The 14,248-nt window shown below is 37.4% G+C and overlaps 1 protein-coding gene across 4 annotated transcripts in view; it reads right to left on the reverse strand.

Moving 5' to 3' along the window:
* The window catches only part of DENND1B (DENN domain containing 1B), a 212,086-nt gene that overhangs the window by 121,801 nt on the left and 76,037 nt on the right, over positions 1 to 14,248 (reverse strand). For all 4 annotated transcript variants that reach the window (XM_081946402.1, XM_081946401.1, XM_081946400.1 and 1 more), the window contains one exon: positions 4,154 to 4,267. In XM_081946402.1, the coding sequence (XP_081802528.1) occupies positions 4,154 to 4,267 (114 nt within the window). The remainder of the gene's footprint in view (positions 1 to 4,153; positions 4,268 to 14,248) is intronic.

A 14,248-nucleotide genomic window follows, 5' to 3' on the forward strand; every position in this document is an offset into this window, starting at 1 on the left:
GCTAAGACGAAGGCGGTTATAGCCAAGGCCATTTCACAGGGAATAGCCCAGGGGCTCCAGCAGGAAAAGAGCACACACTGCCAGCCCAGGTTGGCTCCGCAATCTCCCCCTGTTCAGGAGGAGGCACAGGAGCAGTGCCGAGCATCCCCCCATTCCTCCATGTCTAGTAAGGGCTCAGTGTCGGGTGGGGATGATCTGGATGATCAGACACTATCAGCAGCTATGTTCCCTCTAAGCTGCGCAAGTGCGTGGCCGTGCAGGTGGCAACAAAACACAGTGCAGCAGTTTCCAACTGCCGCGCAGTGATCTTTAGCATGATGGACTTTAAGCTGCAGGCGGCTAGGAGGCTTCTGTCAGCTGGGCCGGGATATTATGGTGCCTGGACACACCCAGAGGAAGGCGGGCCTTTGGCCAACAGAAATGTGGCCGCCTAGGGTTGTGATTGGACTCCCTCCGCCGGTGTGTGGCTGATTGACAGGGAGGCCATTCCCTCCTGGATCAAAGTTACTGAGGGGGGGAGCAGCGGCAACAGCAAAGTCTCCGCGGGACATGCGCAGCATGCTTCCGTCGCGGTTTGTCGGCTAAGTCCCCATGGCTGGGCTCTCCGCTGTTGGCTCCATTTCCGACATGCAGATGTGTGGGAGGCACTCGCCACACAAGCAAGTGGAAACCCACGCCAGGTGTGCACATGTCTGAATCCAGCCTCTGCGTTCAGAGCTTTGGGGCTCGAGGTTTTTTTCGCAGGAAGGGGGAGTCGAGCTGGTGCTCCGCAGATTTTATTTGATTTTATTGCTCAAAAAGAAAAAGAAAACAGAGGCTTCTTGGTCCGCCTAGACCAGAAACTCAAAATCCGAAAAATTAACCTTGTTTAGGAAAGTTTTGCGCTGATGGAAAAATAGTGTTTTCCACTGAAAGTTTTTCCTACTTTTCCTTGTTTGCTTTTTTGGCCTCTATTCCTTCTCCTCTCCTCTTTTCTTTCTTCCTTTTTTCTTTCTTTTTTTCTTTCCTTCCTTCCTTCCTTCTTTCTTCCTTTCCTCTTTCTCTCTCTTTCTTTTTTCTGCCTCTTTTTCTTATCCTCCCTCCCTCCTCTCCCCTTTCTTTTTCTCTTTCTCCTCTTTCCTGTTTTGTCTCTCTGTCTGTGTGTGTGTGTGTGTGTGCGCGCGCGTATGTGTGGGTTTGTCTCTCTCTCTCCCTTCCTTCCTTCCTCCCCCTCCCTCCTCTCCCCTCTTTGTTTGTTTCTTTATGTGCCCCAACTGCTAATCTACATCAATTGGTAATTTATTCATAACTTGCTAATATCACTGCAGACTATTGGATAGTAAGGGGGAAAGTATAAAGCATATAAAGTAATTCATAGTATGGAAAATGTGGATAGAGGGAAGTTTTGATCCTTTTCCCATAGAGAGTCATCCATTGAACTTGAATACAAGTAGTCCTCAACTTACAACAGTTCACTTAATGACTAAAGTTACACCAGAACTGAAAAAAGTGACTTATGGCTGTTCTTCACACTTATGATCATTGCAGCATCCCCATGGCCACATGATCAAAATTTGGATCTTTGGCAACTGCCTCATATTTATGATGGTTGCAGTGTCCTGAGGTCACCTTTTGCAACCTTCTGCCAAGCAAAGTCAGTAGGAAAGTCAGATTGACTTAACAACCAGGTTACTGATTTAACCTCAGTGATTCACTTAACTGTATGTAGCAAGAAAGGTTGTAAAATGGAGCAAAACTCACTTAACAAATGTCTCACTTAGCAATAGAAACTTTGGGCTCAATTAGGGTAGATTGAGGACTACCTGTATAGGGAGACTTCTTTACTTAATGTATATTTACATGGTAGAATTGAGTTTCAAATAACACTGATTTCGTTGTCTTGGTGACATCTATGAAAAAAATTCAGATGCTCAGGCATGAAAATGTGCTGCTCAAACACTATACTTTTCCGCTCACACTGAAAAAAAATTAGAAGGAACGTTGATCAGCAGATGAAGGGCTCACAACGGAGACCCCCTATTTTCAGGGGCTTTTTAAACCAATCTTTTTAAAATCCATTTATCCAAGGCCAAAGCCTCTATCCATGTTGGGATATCCGCAAGTCCAGATCTGGCCACTAAGGTGACCCAGGATCCTAGTCTATTTGATGAGCAAATCCCAATCCAGGAAGTCGTCCCTACTCCATCCTTTTTTCAGGGCATTGGCCAGAGACAGTGGATGCAGCCAGGCGCCTCTGCGACCCCAAGCAGTGCTAACAAGAGGCTGTACACAGTCGATCCAGCCTTTGAGAAGCTCCTCAAGCTGTCCCCGGTAGATGTCCCGGTGGCCTCTCTCACTTCTTCTTCTGGAAGGATTTAAGGCTGAGGACAAGAGGTCAGAGAAAGCCTGCCACAAGCCGCACCAGGCCGCTAGGACGTAAACTAAATAGCAGTGATTTGAGTATTCGGCAGATGCCATGCTCAATGCTGCCAAGTTTGTGTCCAGAACCCTGGCCTCAAATGTTACCACACACACTGCCTCTTGTGGCTCCGCCACTGGAATGCGGATATGAGGTCAAAATGGAAGTTACCTTATCACCGCCCCCAGATGAAGCAGTCTGGTGGCGGGAGACAGGTGACTTTTCTCCACGTTGATGGAGAATCCATAGGCCTGAAGGGCACACATCATGATGGAGATGGCTCTTCGGCTTTGAAACGGAAATGAGCATCGCCCCCTAGAGACAGGAACGACTAGCACATATATGCAAGTTGGAAGCAGCTTTGTTTGTACTTTGCATAGGAAATATTTCTAGGCAATATTAATAGATTTTCAGATCCATATTTGGGAGGGGGGAATACCACAATCAAATTATTTTTCCAATGAAAATTTTTAGTGGCAGTCCCTGAATAAATTTGGGCGAGGGGGGAGGGCAGGAACCTTGCAAACCATTATCTGTTTATAGAGAAGAAAACAAACTAGGTCAAATGGTAAAAATTCAATTAACTGAATAAAAAGTTGTCAATTGAATTAATATACAGGGTAGATGAAAATAACCCTGTCAGATATTGGCTTCCTGGAGTATTACATTGATTACACACATATCACTTATTTAAAAAGGACAGTTTATCAGGGGAGAAAACCAACCAAATCTAAAAAGGAAAAGCTGTATTTCTGGGGCATTTTCCATAACAGCAAATCAGTCTCAGGGATTACATGAGAATTTGGGGGGGGGGGGGGGGGCAGTTCACCTCATAGAAGTAAATTCAACCTCAAACTCTGCCATTAACAATTTTTTATCCATTGGAACACTGATGATCTGAGACAGATTCAAAATTACAGTTTGAAGATTGAAACTTAAAATTTGAACTAAATTTAAAGTTGGCTATATCCTGCTTCATGAGAGGCAAATCTACTCCTCAACAGAAAAGTCAGAAAAGGAAAGGAATATTCACATTCATACAATATTAGAATAATATTGTTTTACCACTTAATTAGGTTTCATTGTAGCCAGTGACATGTGCAGGAGTCTATTAAGAAGCAACATCCACAGGCCATTAATAATAACCCCAGTCCAATACTTCATATTTTCTGGTACTCTGTAAAGAAATCATCCTATGGCCTCCATCCTCTACTACATTTAACTTATTAACCAAAGGTATACAACATAATGTATGTTAAATTTACCTTGAATCAAGGCAAATGCAAAAGCAAAGGTATAATGCAAAAAGCCTCGTAATAAGATTAGGATGAAAATTCACACATACATTAATATACACCTTGTTATGTTGCAACTTTGCTTTTCCTCTGGGTCAGTTAGAAGATGAATTCCTATTAATTAGCACTAGGCCTTCACTTCATTATCATAAGGCAATTTCATTTGCAGCTGCTGTGTCAATTTTTCTCTTTAAAAAAAGTTATACAACCATTTACATAACCTGCCAAGCTAGGCAAACTATGCAGCATTTGTAAAATATCTCATTAAAACAATTTCTCTCTTATAGAAAAAAAAATAGTCTTTAATGTCAACTACGCTTATTTTGATGGCAGCATATAACCATACATCCATATCATCAAAGCTTTCTAGCTATCATGAAATCTACAATTTTTAACCAATAATTACCAATAACTGTCCAAGAAAGTAGACAGGCATTTGTTTTTCTATATAGCAGCTTACCTTAGAATGCATAGACACACTTTGCCTCCTGATGTTAAACGACAAAATCCAAATCTTTGCTTGCTTTCAATGTCAGTAAGCACAAAAGTAAAATGCTGTCCAACATGCGTTACCCTAGGGGGGGAAAAACTGTGTTAGGAGGCACTTCCTTTAACACTAAAAAGCAAACATGCTTAAAATTAATGTTAATACTATTAGATTAATTGTTGTCAAAAAATAGTTTCATAAAATAAAATAAAAACATTTTAAATCAAATTTAAGTAACATAGAAATTAATATGAAAAGACTTTGGAGTGAACGGGCATACAACTATGTAGTACAGTAGTCTTCACTTAGCACAGGGATATCAAACTAGCGGCCCGCAGACCAGATGCATCATGCGCAGGCCACACCCACTCTGGTTCCGCAAAGGCAAAAAAAGACACAATACGTCACATGATGCCACAATGACACAATTGAGTTTGATACCCGTGACTTAGCAACTATCTCATACAGCAGCCATTCGCAGTTACAAAGTGATATTTGTAACCAAGCCAATCACAACTGAGATTATTAAACAAGGACTACCTGTATAACTTTTTTTAAGGATGTAGAATGTTTGTACTTGAAAGACTAGAAGGAAATTTCTAGAGCAGCGATGGCGAACCTTTTTTGGCTCGCGTGCCACAAGTGGGGGGAGCGCAGGGGGGTCGTGTGCGGGCGTGCCTAACCCATAATGCAATGCACGACCCCCCCAGTGCGCATGCGTGCACTACAGCCCCCCCATTTTACATGCTTTTTCGCCCTCCCCAGGCTCGAGGCTTTATAGGAGCCTGGGGAGGGTGAAAAGGGCCTCCCCCGCCCACCCAGAGACCCTCTGGAGGCTTCAGGGACCATCCGGAGGCTTCCCTGATGCCTTCGGAGCGCTCAAAATGACCCTCCGAGCAAACCGGAAGTCACTTCCAGTTTGCTCGGAGGGTCGTTTTAAGTGCTCCAAAGGCTTCAGGGAAGCCTCTGGATGGTCCCTGAAGCCTCCGGAGGGCCTCCGAGGGAGTGGGGAGGCTCTTTTCACCCTCCCCAGGCTCCTATAAAGCCTCTGGAGCCTGGGGAGGGCGAAAAATGGCTTTAAAAAGGGGTGAACTCAGCTGGCCAGCGAGCGCATGCGTCCTGGCCAGCTGACAGGGCAGCGCCTCGCGTGCCCTGATAAATGGCTCTGCGTGCCACCTGTGGCACGCGTGCCATAGGTTCGCCATCACTGTTCTAGACAGAAGAGCTTTAGGTGGGGGGGGGATGCTGTTAGTAGTATGAATATTAAAATATTACTTTGTAACAGGAAATAAAGAATTTAAGAAATTCAATTTTTACTTTGACCAGAAGACCTTAAAATGCATTGCACTCCTGCGAACTGACTCAGGTATCCAAATTACAGTTACAAACCAAACACTAACAGGCAATATGGGTTTTAAAAGTAGCTGACACTAACCATTAAAAGGAAATGTAACTTTTTAAAAAAGTAAATAGTGCTCCAAGCTGTTTTCTAATAAAACCTAATATTCTAGTACGTTTCTCTCTGTTTGTTTATATGTGTGTTTTAATATAATCTTAATAGCTAAAATAATAAATCATTGATTGGTGAAGAACATAGATAAATATTCATCAATCTTGTTGACTACAAAGGACTTTTTCAAGGTCACTATAATAGATGGCAACATTTTAAACACATATTTAAACAACAGGGTATATTCATCTGACAATGGAATAGATAGGGAGTATTTATATTTCTGTACTTATTATCAAGACATAATTTAAAGTTTTCTTGGAGGGCAGATTAAGAATTATATCTTTTTATATATGGATATGTAGTTATCAACATCAAATATGAGTTGTTTGCCCTTCTACAGGAAAAAACCATTTTCCTGTAGATTTATGAGCCTGTGTAATTGTTCAGGAATGTGTAGCCATTCATGTGACAGAAAGATTTACATAAAAGTTATGAGCTGCTCATATGCCTTTGATACTGTTTTCATTAGCATATATAGCATACTTTCCAGTTTTACAAAAACAAATGTTCATAGTTTAAAAGTACAACTAAGATAAAGACAAAAAATTCCAAAATTAGAAATGATATGAAGAAAGTAAATAGGGATTTCTTTCACAAAACATATGAAGACAAAGTAACTCCACAAAGTTTGGGAAGAAAAAAAGGAAGCATGTTATAACAAAATATAGAATTAAATTATGAAATTCATTGACTAGAAGCTCTGATAATATTAATTTTATAAAATAAAATATTTAAGAGTTTCATTAGTTTCAAGCGTTAAATGAAACTGCCATATTCAAAACGGACAATTTCAATTAATTGTACAAACATTCCTTTGTGTTTCGTTAGATGTAAATTGTGTGTGAACCAAAAAGGACACTTCTATATATTATCATTCTATTTTCTACAGTTTAATGTATATGTTTAACTTTCATATTTCAACTGAAAGATAATATATTCTACCTGTAATATTTAGTACATCTATATCATAAGTCAAATGTATTAGAAGAGTTTGGTGAGTTCTAACTATTTTATATCATACCATATATTTTATACCATACAGCTGGTATGTCAAAACTCCACTGCAAATAACCACCTATGCGTAGTAGAAGTATATTATCATTAATTTTGAAGCTACACTCTATGGACCAACTCAAATTGCCAGGGGTTAGCCAAGTGTGGATTCTAGAATTACTAGATTTATAGTAAATCTACAGCCACAATTTATACCAATTTTTTTCATATGTTTTCTAATATTTGCCAGTGCATAATGTAATATTAAGAAAGAATATGAATCTTTAACTCTAAATGATGTTTCTCAATAATATAGAGAATAACTACCGTATTTTTCAGAGTATAAGACGCACCTTTTTTCCTCAAAAAAGAGGCTGAAAATCTGGATGCGTCTTATACATTGAATATAGCATTTTTGCCTCCTGAAGCCCCGCCTCTTTACCAAAATGGCCGTGCATACCCTTATGGAGGCTTTCAGAGAGCTCCTGGGGGCTGAGCAGTGCAGAAATGAGCAAAGAAGGAGCCGTTTTTTGCCGCCGCCCCAGCCCTCAGCAGCACTATATAAGCCTTCATAAGGCTATGCATGCAATTTTTTTGACAAAAAACAGGCCCATTTTCACAAAAAACAGGCCGTTTGTTTGCTCATTTGGGGGGAGCATCCCCCCCAGGAGCACTCTGCAAGCTCCCCCAAGGCTATTCATGCCTTTTTTGGGAGGGAAATGGGCCCGTTTTCGTGAAAAACAAGCCGTTTGGGGGAGGTTTGCAGAGTGCAAAAACTTTTTTTCCCTTTTGGAAAGCTCTTTAACTGATTGATGAGAATTACATTGATCAAGTGCTGTGCCAGCAGAAAAACCTACATATCTACTGTATTTCTCTCTATTTCTATTTCTCGCTCCCTATCCCTCTACCTACCTACCTACACACTCACTCACTCTCCCTCCTTACCTACTGTATTTCTCTATCTCTCTATTTCTCTCTATATATATCCCTTTACCTACCTACCTACCTACCTACCTACTCTCTCTCTCTCCCTATCTACTGTATTTCTCTCTTTCTCTCTCTCTATCCCTCTACCTACCTACTTACCTACCTACACTCTCTCCCTCCCTACCTACCTACTGTATTTCTCTCTCTCTCTCTATTTCTCCATCTATCTATCTCTATCCCTTTACCTACCTACATACCTAACTACTCCCTCTCTCCTTATCTACTGTATTTCTCTCTCTTTCTATTTCTCTATCTATCTACCTACCTACCTAATTACTCTCTCTCCCTACCTATCTACTGTATTTCTCTCTATATATATATTTCTCTCTCTCTATCCCACTATCTACCAACCTACCTACTCTCTCTCTCTCTCTCCCTCCCTATCTATCTCTTTCTATTTTTCTCTCTCTATCCCTCTACCTACACACTCTCCCTCTCTATTTCTCTCTCTATCCCTTTATCTACCTACCTACCTACTGTATTTCTCTCTCTTTCTCTCCCTGTCTATCCCTCTATCTACCTACCTACTTTTTTTTAAAATTTGCCTCTTCAAAACCTTGGTGCATCTTATACTCCAGTACGTCTTATACTCTGAAAAATGCGGTAATTATTTCATCACATCTTTGCTTTCATAGCATAGACATTATCAAATTATTTTGAAGCTATAAAAAAAAGCTACGAGCTTCCTATTCTTACTCACTCCAAATTATAGGAGAGCCATGTCAGTTTATGGGAATAAAAAAATTGGAAAAGAAGTCTGGTGGGACTTTTTCAAACTAACAAATTAAAAGGCATAATCTTCCATGGTCTACTGCTCATTTAATCAGATGTAATAGAATAGTTACATTGATATAGGATATAATTTTGAGATGGAGTAAGAGGATGGGCTCGATTTGTGATTGAGCATCCCAAATGATGGATCAAAACAAATGTAGTTGAAGTCTAAAATCTGGCTATAAATGCTACATTTGATGGTATATTGAATGAAAGCATATAAGACGCATGTTGATGTATGTGTTTTCTATATAACATGGTATTTATGTTTTACTATATTACATCAAAGAAGTGGACACATTTTGTAGATTGTCTGATGATAAGGAAGAAGTTGAGGTCATGATGACATGTACTGAAAATTCTTTTCCATGACTTCAAATAATGAAAATGTCATAAACATATCTCCAATAAAGGAAGTAAATGTTACAAAAGTATTTGATCAACTGTGATGGAAATTATAAGTCCTATTAGTAGTGTCTCAAATTTGGTGAATATTAGTGAATTAAATGTGAGTGTCAGTATTTATAGATGAATGCCAAACCATATTTCTCTAATAAATATAAATCTGGGAATGCAATTAATTGATACTATTAACATGAGTTTTCATATTTTTGTTCTCTTTTTTTAATGTGTCGCATTTGCTTAAATATTTTCAAAAATATTGGCTTTGAGGTGCTTTTTCTTGTGGAAAGTTGACAAAAGAGATGAAATTGCTAGGAACAATTATTATTGCTCACATAATTCTACCACTGACTAACTAAGCAATAGAACAGATATGCCTCACTAATGCAATAAATGAAAACCCATAGAAGAGAATTATTTGTAGTTCAGAGATGGAGTGTGGAGTCCTTGGTGCTCTCTGACCTCACGTAGTTGTTTTCTTGCAGATGTTTCATTAACAAATTAGTAATGCACCAAGAACCCTACAAATGAAAACTTCTCCAAAATATAATATAATTTTCATTTATTTATTGCATTTATTTTATTTATTTATTTATTGCATTTATTTACTGCCCATCTGACAGCTCAGGAATTACATATCTAATTGCTGGTCACCATTCCATCAGCAAATGCTCAAATGAAGCTTTTACAACAGCTACAAAGAGGGGGGGGGGGTGGAGATCAATCATAAAATTATCTAATCTCTTAACAGGCCACAAAGTTTAGAACTACAAGACAGCTCAGAACTATTTTTCTATTGGCAGCTGATGATCTAGTGATCTAAGCATTAAAAAATATTTTCACTGTTAAGGACAGTGAAATTGAAACTGTATTTGACAATGAAAAGGCAGTGTTAACTTCACTGAAATCTTTAGTTAAGCACACGGTTAACTTCTTCTAATTCTTTGCACAAACTCTCAAATCAGTTGAGTTTTGTTATTCTACTTCCTGTCTTAAATAGAATCTCTACACAAATTTTGGCTTCCACTTAGCACTACTTTAATTCCTGTATTAAAACATTCTCCTTCATAAACTGTATTACATTTCTGTATTCTCCTTTATAGACTGATAATTTATCCAAAGTTTTAGAGCTGATTATTTTAATGCTTTAAGCTTTTACATCTCTTTCACTTTAATACTTGACTCAATTGTTCTCCTATGGTTTTACCTTAACTGCTTGGTGAGCAAACAGTTTTTTCCTTGGCTGTGAGATCTGAATATCAATTTAAACTAATCTAATCCAGGTAAAGAAATAAAAATACTCATTATGCAATGATTTGTCCCATTTAACCTGTTCAAAGAATACTGTATATTCCTGTGTCCACAGAATGATTTGAATTATTTTTTGGAGCTATTAACATTAATATTTATACATATTCCAAAATACGTAGCAAAAAAGTAAATGTAGTATTTAAATTTAAAAATAAGAAACTAGCACTCATTGAGATTTTTTTTAATCAAGGGCTATATCATTGCGACTTTTCTTTTAAAAGCTCTCACTTCAAGCATAAAGTATTTTTTTCTAAGTTGAAGTTTCAAAAACCACGGCAATATTGCTGTAATTCTCCATCATAAAGGAAGTTTTGCTGTTAGTAAAATACGAAGAATAGCCTCTCTTTGGGCCTTTTCTTCCTTGCCTCATTTGGGTGCTAAGATTCAACATTTCTTTTAGTCTTCTTCCTCCAACTTTCATACTTTTGAAACAAAAGTCTGTTCTATGTTTACAAGTAATTTTTTTATTCTAGTGTCCCCAAGGTGCTTTTTCAAGAGGCAACTGGACTTCCTGTTTTTTTCTTTAGAGACATTTCGCTTCTCATCAAGAAGCTTCTTCGGAGTTGAAGAAGTTTCTTGGACGAGAAATGAAACGTCTTCAAAGAAAAATCAGAAAGTCTAGTAGTTACTTCTTGGAAAAAGCATTTTTGGGACAACCATGACCTGGATGACTGAGATTCTCCATAGACATCTTATTCTAATGGTAAAGGCATCAGGATACAAAGCCAGATACCATTAGCTATGAAAAGCAGCTGGGTGATCTTGGGCGAGACACTCTCTTTCAACCCAACCCATATCACCGGGTTGTCATTGTGGGGAAAATAGCAGGAGGAAGGTGTGTTAGAGATATCTGCCTTGAGAGTTTGTAAAAATAATAAAGGTGGGACAGAAATAAATAAATAAACAAATAAACAAACACTTCTACTTACCGTATTTTTCAAAGTATAAGATGCACCTTTTTCCCTCAAAAAAGAGGCTGAAAATCTGGGTGTGTCTTATACACTGAATATAGCATTTTTTTTGCCTCCTGAAACCCAGCCCTTCACCAAAATTGCCATACATAGCCTTTAGGAGGCTTTCAGAGTGCTCCTAGGAGCTGGGGACGGCAGAAATGAGCGAAAAATGGGCCGTTTTTTGCTCAATTCTGCCAGTCCCCAGGAGCACTCCATAAGCCTCCTAAAGGCTATGCATACTCTTTTTTTAAACAAAAAAAAACAGGCCGTTTTGGGGGGGTCTGCTGAGTGCAAAAACTTTTTTTTTAATTTGCCTCTTCAAAATCTTGGTGCATCTTATACTCCGCTGCATCTTATACTCCGAAAAATACGGTAGTTACATAGACCCTAAAGTGCCCACTGAAATATTGTCATTTTATTCATAACATATACATAGGGTATAATTGAAAATATCCTGGGCCAATTATTTTATAGTATACTATAATTTTTAGTGTTCAAAGAACAATATGGTTGATTAACACAGATAAAGCCTGTACTTGCTATTAACTTTCCAGATATCTTTCAAAATCTTGCTTTGCATTTATCCTCATACAAATATCTAAAATTGGATTATCTTATTCTATCAGTTCAAGTAATTGCATTGATATTTCATTAATTCCTAGTCACTGGATGGCATTAAGAAAGCCTTAACTGCTTCATTGTTACTAGTTTTGTTCATTGGTAGTTGTCAATTTAGTAACCAGTAGGTTTTAATGGTTTACCAAGAACACTATCTTAACTATCTTAAGTTAAGATTAAGTAATATTAAGTATAAGCTTTTTTACTTTCTTTTCAGCTTTTCAGTAGCTCCTCTAAACTCAGTGGGTAAAATAGACTGCATAACATATGTGCAGATCTGAAAAACATGGAACATTTCCAATCCAAATCTATTTTCAGATAAACACTAAAGGAGTAACTGATTCAGCAAAAACAACAAAGAGATCCATTGTGTATATAATAAAAAACCAATAATATTTCTCTTAGAAGAAACACTGGAAGACTTCACGCTCAAACATAATTGTATTTCACAAAGTTTGTTTCCCATTAGAATAGTTCTGATGTGATGAAAATTACTTTATAGAATTTTTAAAAGACTGATTATGAAATTACAGCCTCATTGTTGCTCTTTCTCAGTTTGTTTTATTCATTTTCTCAATACCGGCATGATCTGTGATTTAATCAAGATTAAAAGTGAGTATTAAAGGAGTGAAAGAATAAGTGACTCTGAGACTTTCTTTTAAGTAATAGAAAAACACAATTATTTTATTATTTTTTACTGGATAGGTATCTTGCAGTATCTTAAACATTTAAGAATTTATTATTGCACAAGTCTTTCAAGACCTAAAGTCCACCTTCAGATTGCTGAAGCATTAATCAAATTTAAAAAGTAACTGTAACCAATGCCATGATTTATGAAAGTAATAAAGTAACTGAGTTTCAATGAAACTGAAGGGGTAACGATTTCTGGTATCAATGGTACCATAAACTTTTATGGAAGTCTTCTTAACTAGTAGCTTCTAGGTTTGCTGGGATGTTAACACCCAGAAATCAGAGGGGCCAAGTTTGAAAATACTGCTCTTTACCCATGGTAATCATCTGAATTTATCTTCTCCTACCTTTCTGTTTCTCAATTCCTTAATTCACACTGAGTTTCCAGCATGACTTTCTATGTTGCCATTTTATGTTAGGAATAGGGTGAAAACCACACAGTAAAAAATGGATGGGCTTTGATCACATGGTCAATGCCTGTATTTTTATTTATCTGTTACCCCCTGCATCACTGAATAGAGTTAGAATTATTCATTTGTTTGTATCCCGCCTTTTATTATTTTTACAAATAACTCAAGGCAGCAAACATATCCAACATGCCTTTCCCCTCCTATTTCTCCACAACAACTCTGGGGAGTGTGTTGGCTGATAGAGGATGACTGGCTTGATGTCACACTTGGCTTTCAAGACTAAGGTGGGACTTGAATTCACGATCTTCTATTTTCTAACCTAGAACCTTAACCACTAGACCAAATTCTCTTTTCCCTTCCTTCTCTCATTTCCCAATTGTTCATGTACCAACTTTAACATAAGTAATACTAGTTTAATTTAAAAGCTCATATCAATTCCTAGTTAATTTTAATTATATTTGGTTATTTGAGTTTTCACTTACCCTCATTTCAAAATACTGTATTAAAGACACAGAATGATTAGTATTTTGGAAGCTACTGAAAAACAAGTAATTCATAAGAACAACTGGCTAACTCAAATCACTTTAAACAATGCCCCCAAATGTTTCTCAAATTATGAAAAAAATCTTATGCAGGGTAAATATCTATACTTAAATTCAAATAAATGGAATAGAACAAGTCCTACAGTTGGCAAAATGTTTGTATATGAAAAATTTTCAGAGTCAAATCTTTGTCTGGCCATGAAGTTCAGTAGGTGTGCTTGGAACTTTTTAGTCGTTCTTCCTGACATGTGCCCTCCAACTGGATTAAAGAATTGTAAAGAATTCTATCTATTGAATTCTAGTGGTAAAAGAAATCTCCAATGACCAATCAGCTAACTTATAATTAAGCATTTAATTAAGCCTGCACAGAGTTCCACATGGAACAACAATTCTGCTAAGCTGGTGCCATAACATTCTCAGAAGGTGTTCCTCCTATGACAAAATGAGGAGCAATGCCTCTTCTAAAGGCATCTGTTACCCACATTTTTTTTTAAAAAGGTATTGAAAATCATGAATGGTTTTCTTTTAAAATCTACTGCTTAATAAGCTGAAAACAAATGCTTGCTCTACCAAACTATTAAATATGAATAAATATTGCAGACCTACATATACAATACACAATAAATCTATTTTAAAATTAAAACACAATTATCAGAACACATCTGTACAATCTTTAAGAGATATTTCAATTAGAACTTTTAATGTATACTTGTTTTGAGGGCTGGAAGGAAGTAAATATACAGTTACAATGTCTTATCAACTTTATATTAATAAGAAATGCATGCTAAAGATTTATGGTTATATATTAAAAGCCTAAAAGCATACTAAAATCATACTGCCTACTGCCAAAGATACAAATTAAAACTTACAATTCA

This window comes from Natrix helvetica (genome assembly GCF_964273705.1).
Source record: "Natrix helvetica genome assembly, chromosome: 3".
Classification (NCBI taxonomy): domain Eukaryota; kingdom Metazoa; phylum Chordata; class Lepidosauria; order Squamata; family Natricidae; genus Natrix; species Natrix helvetica.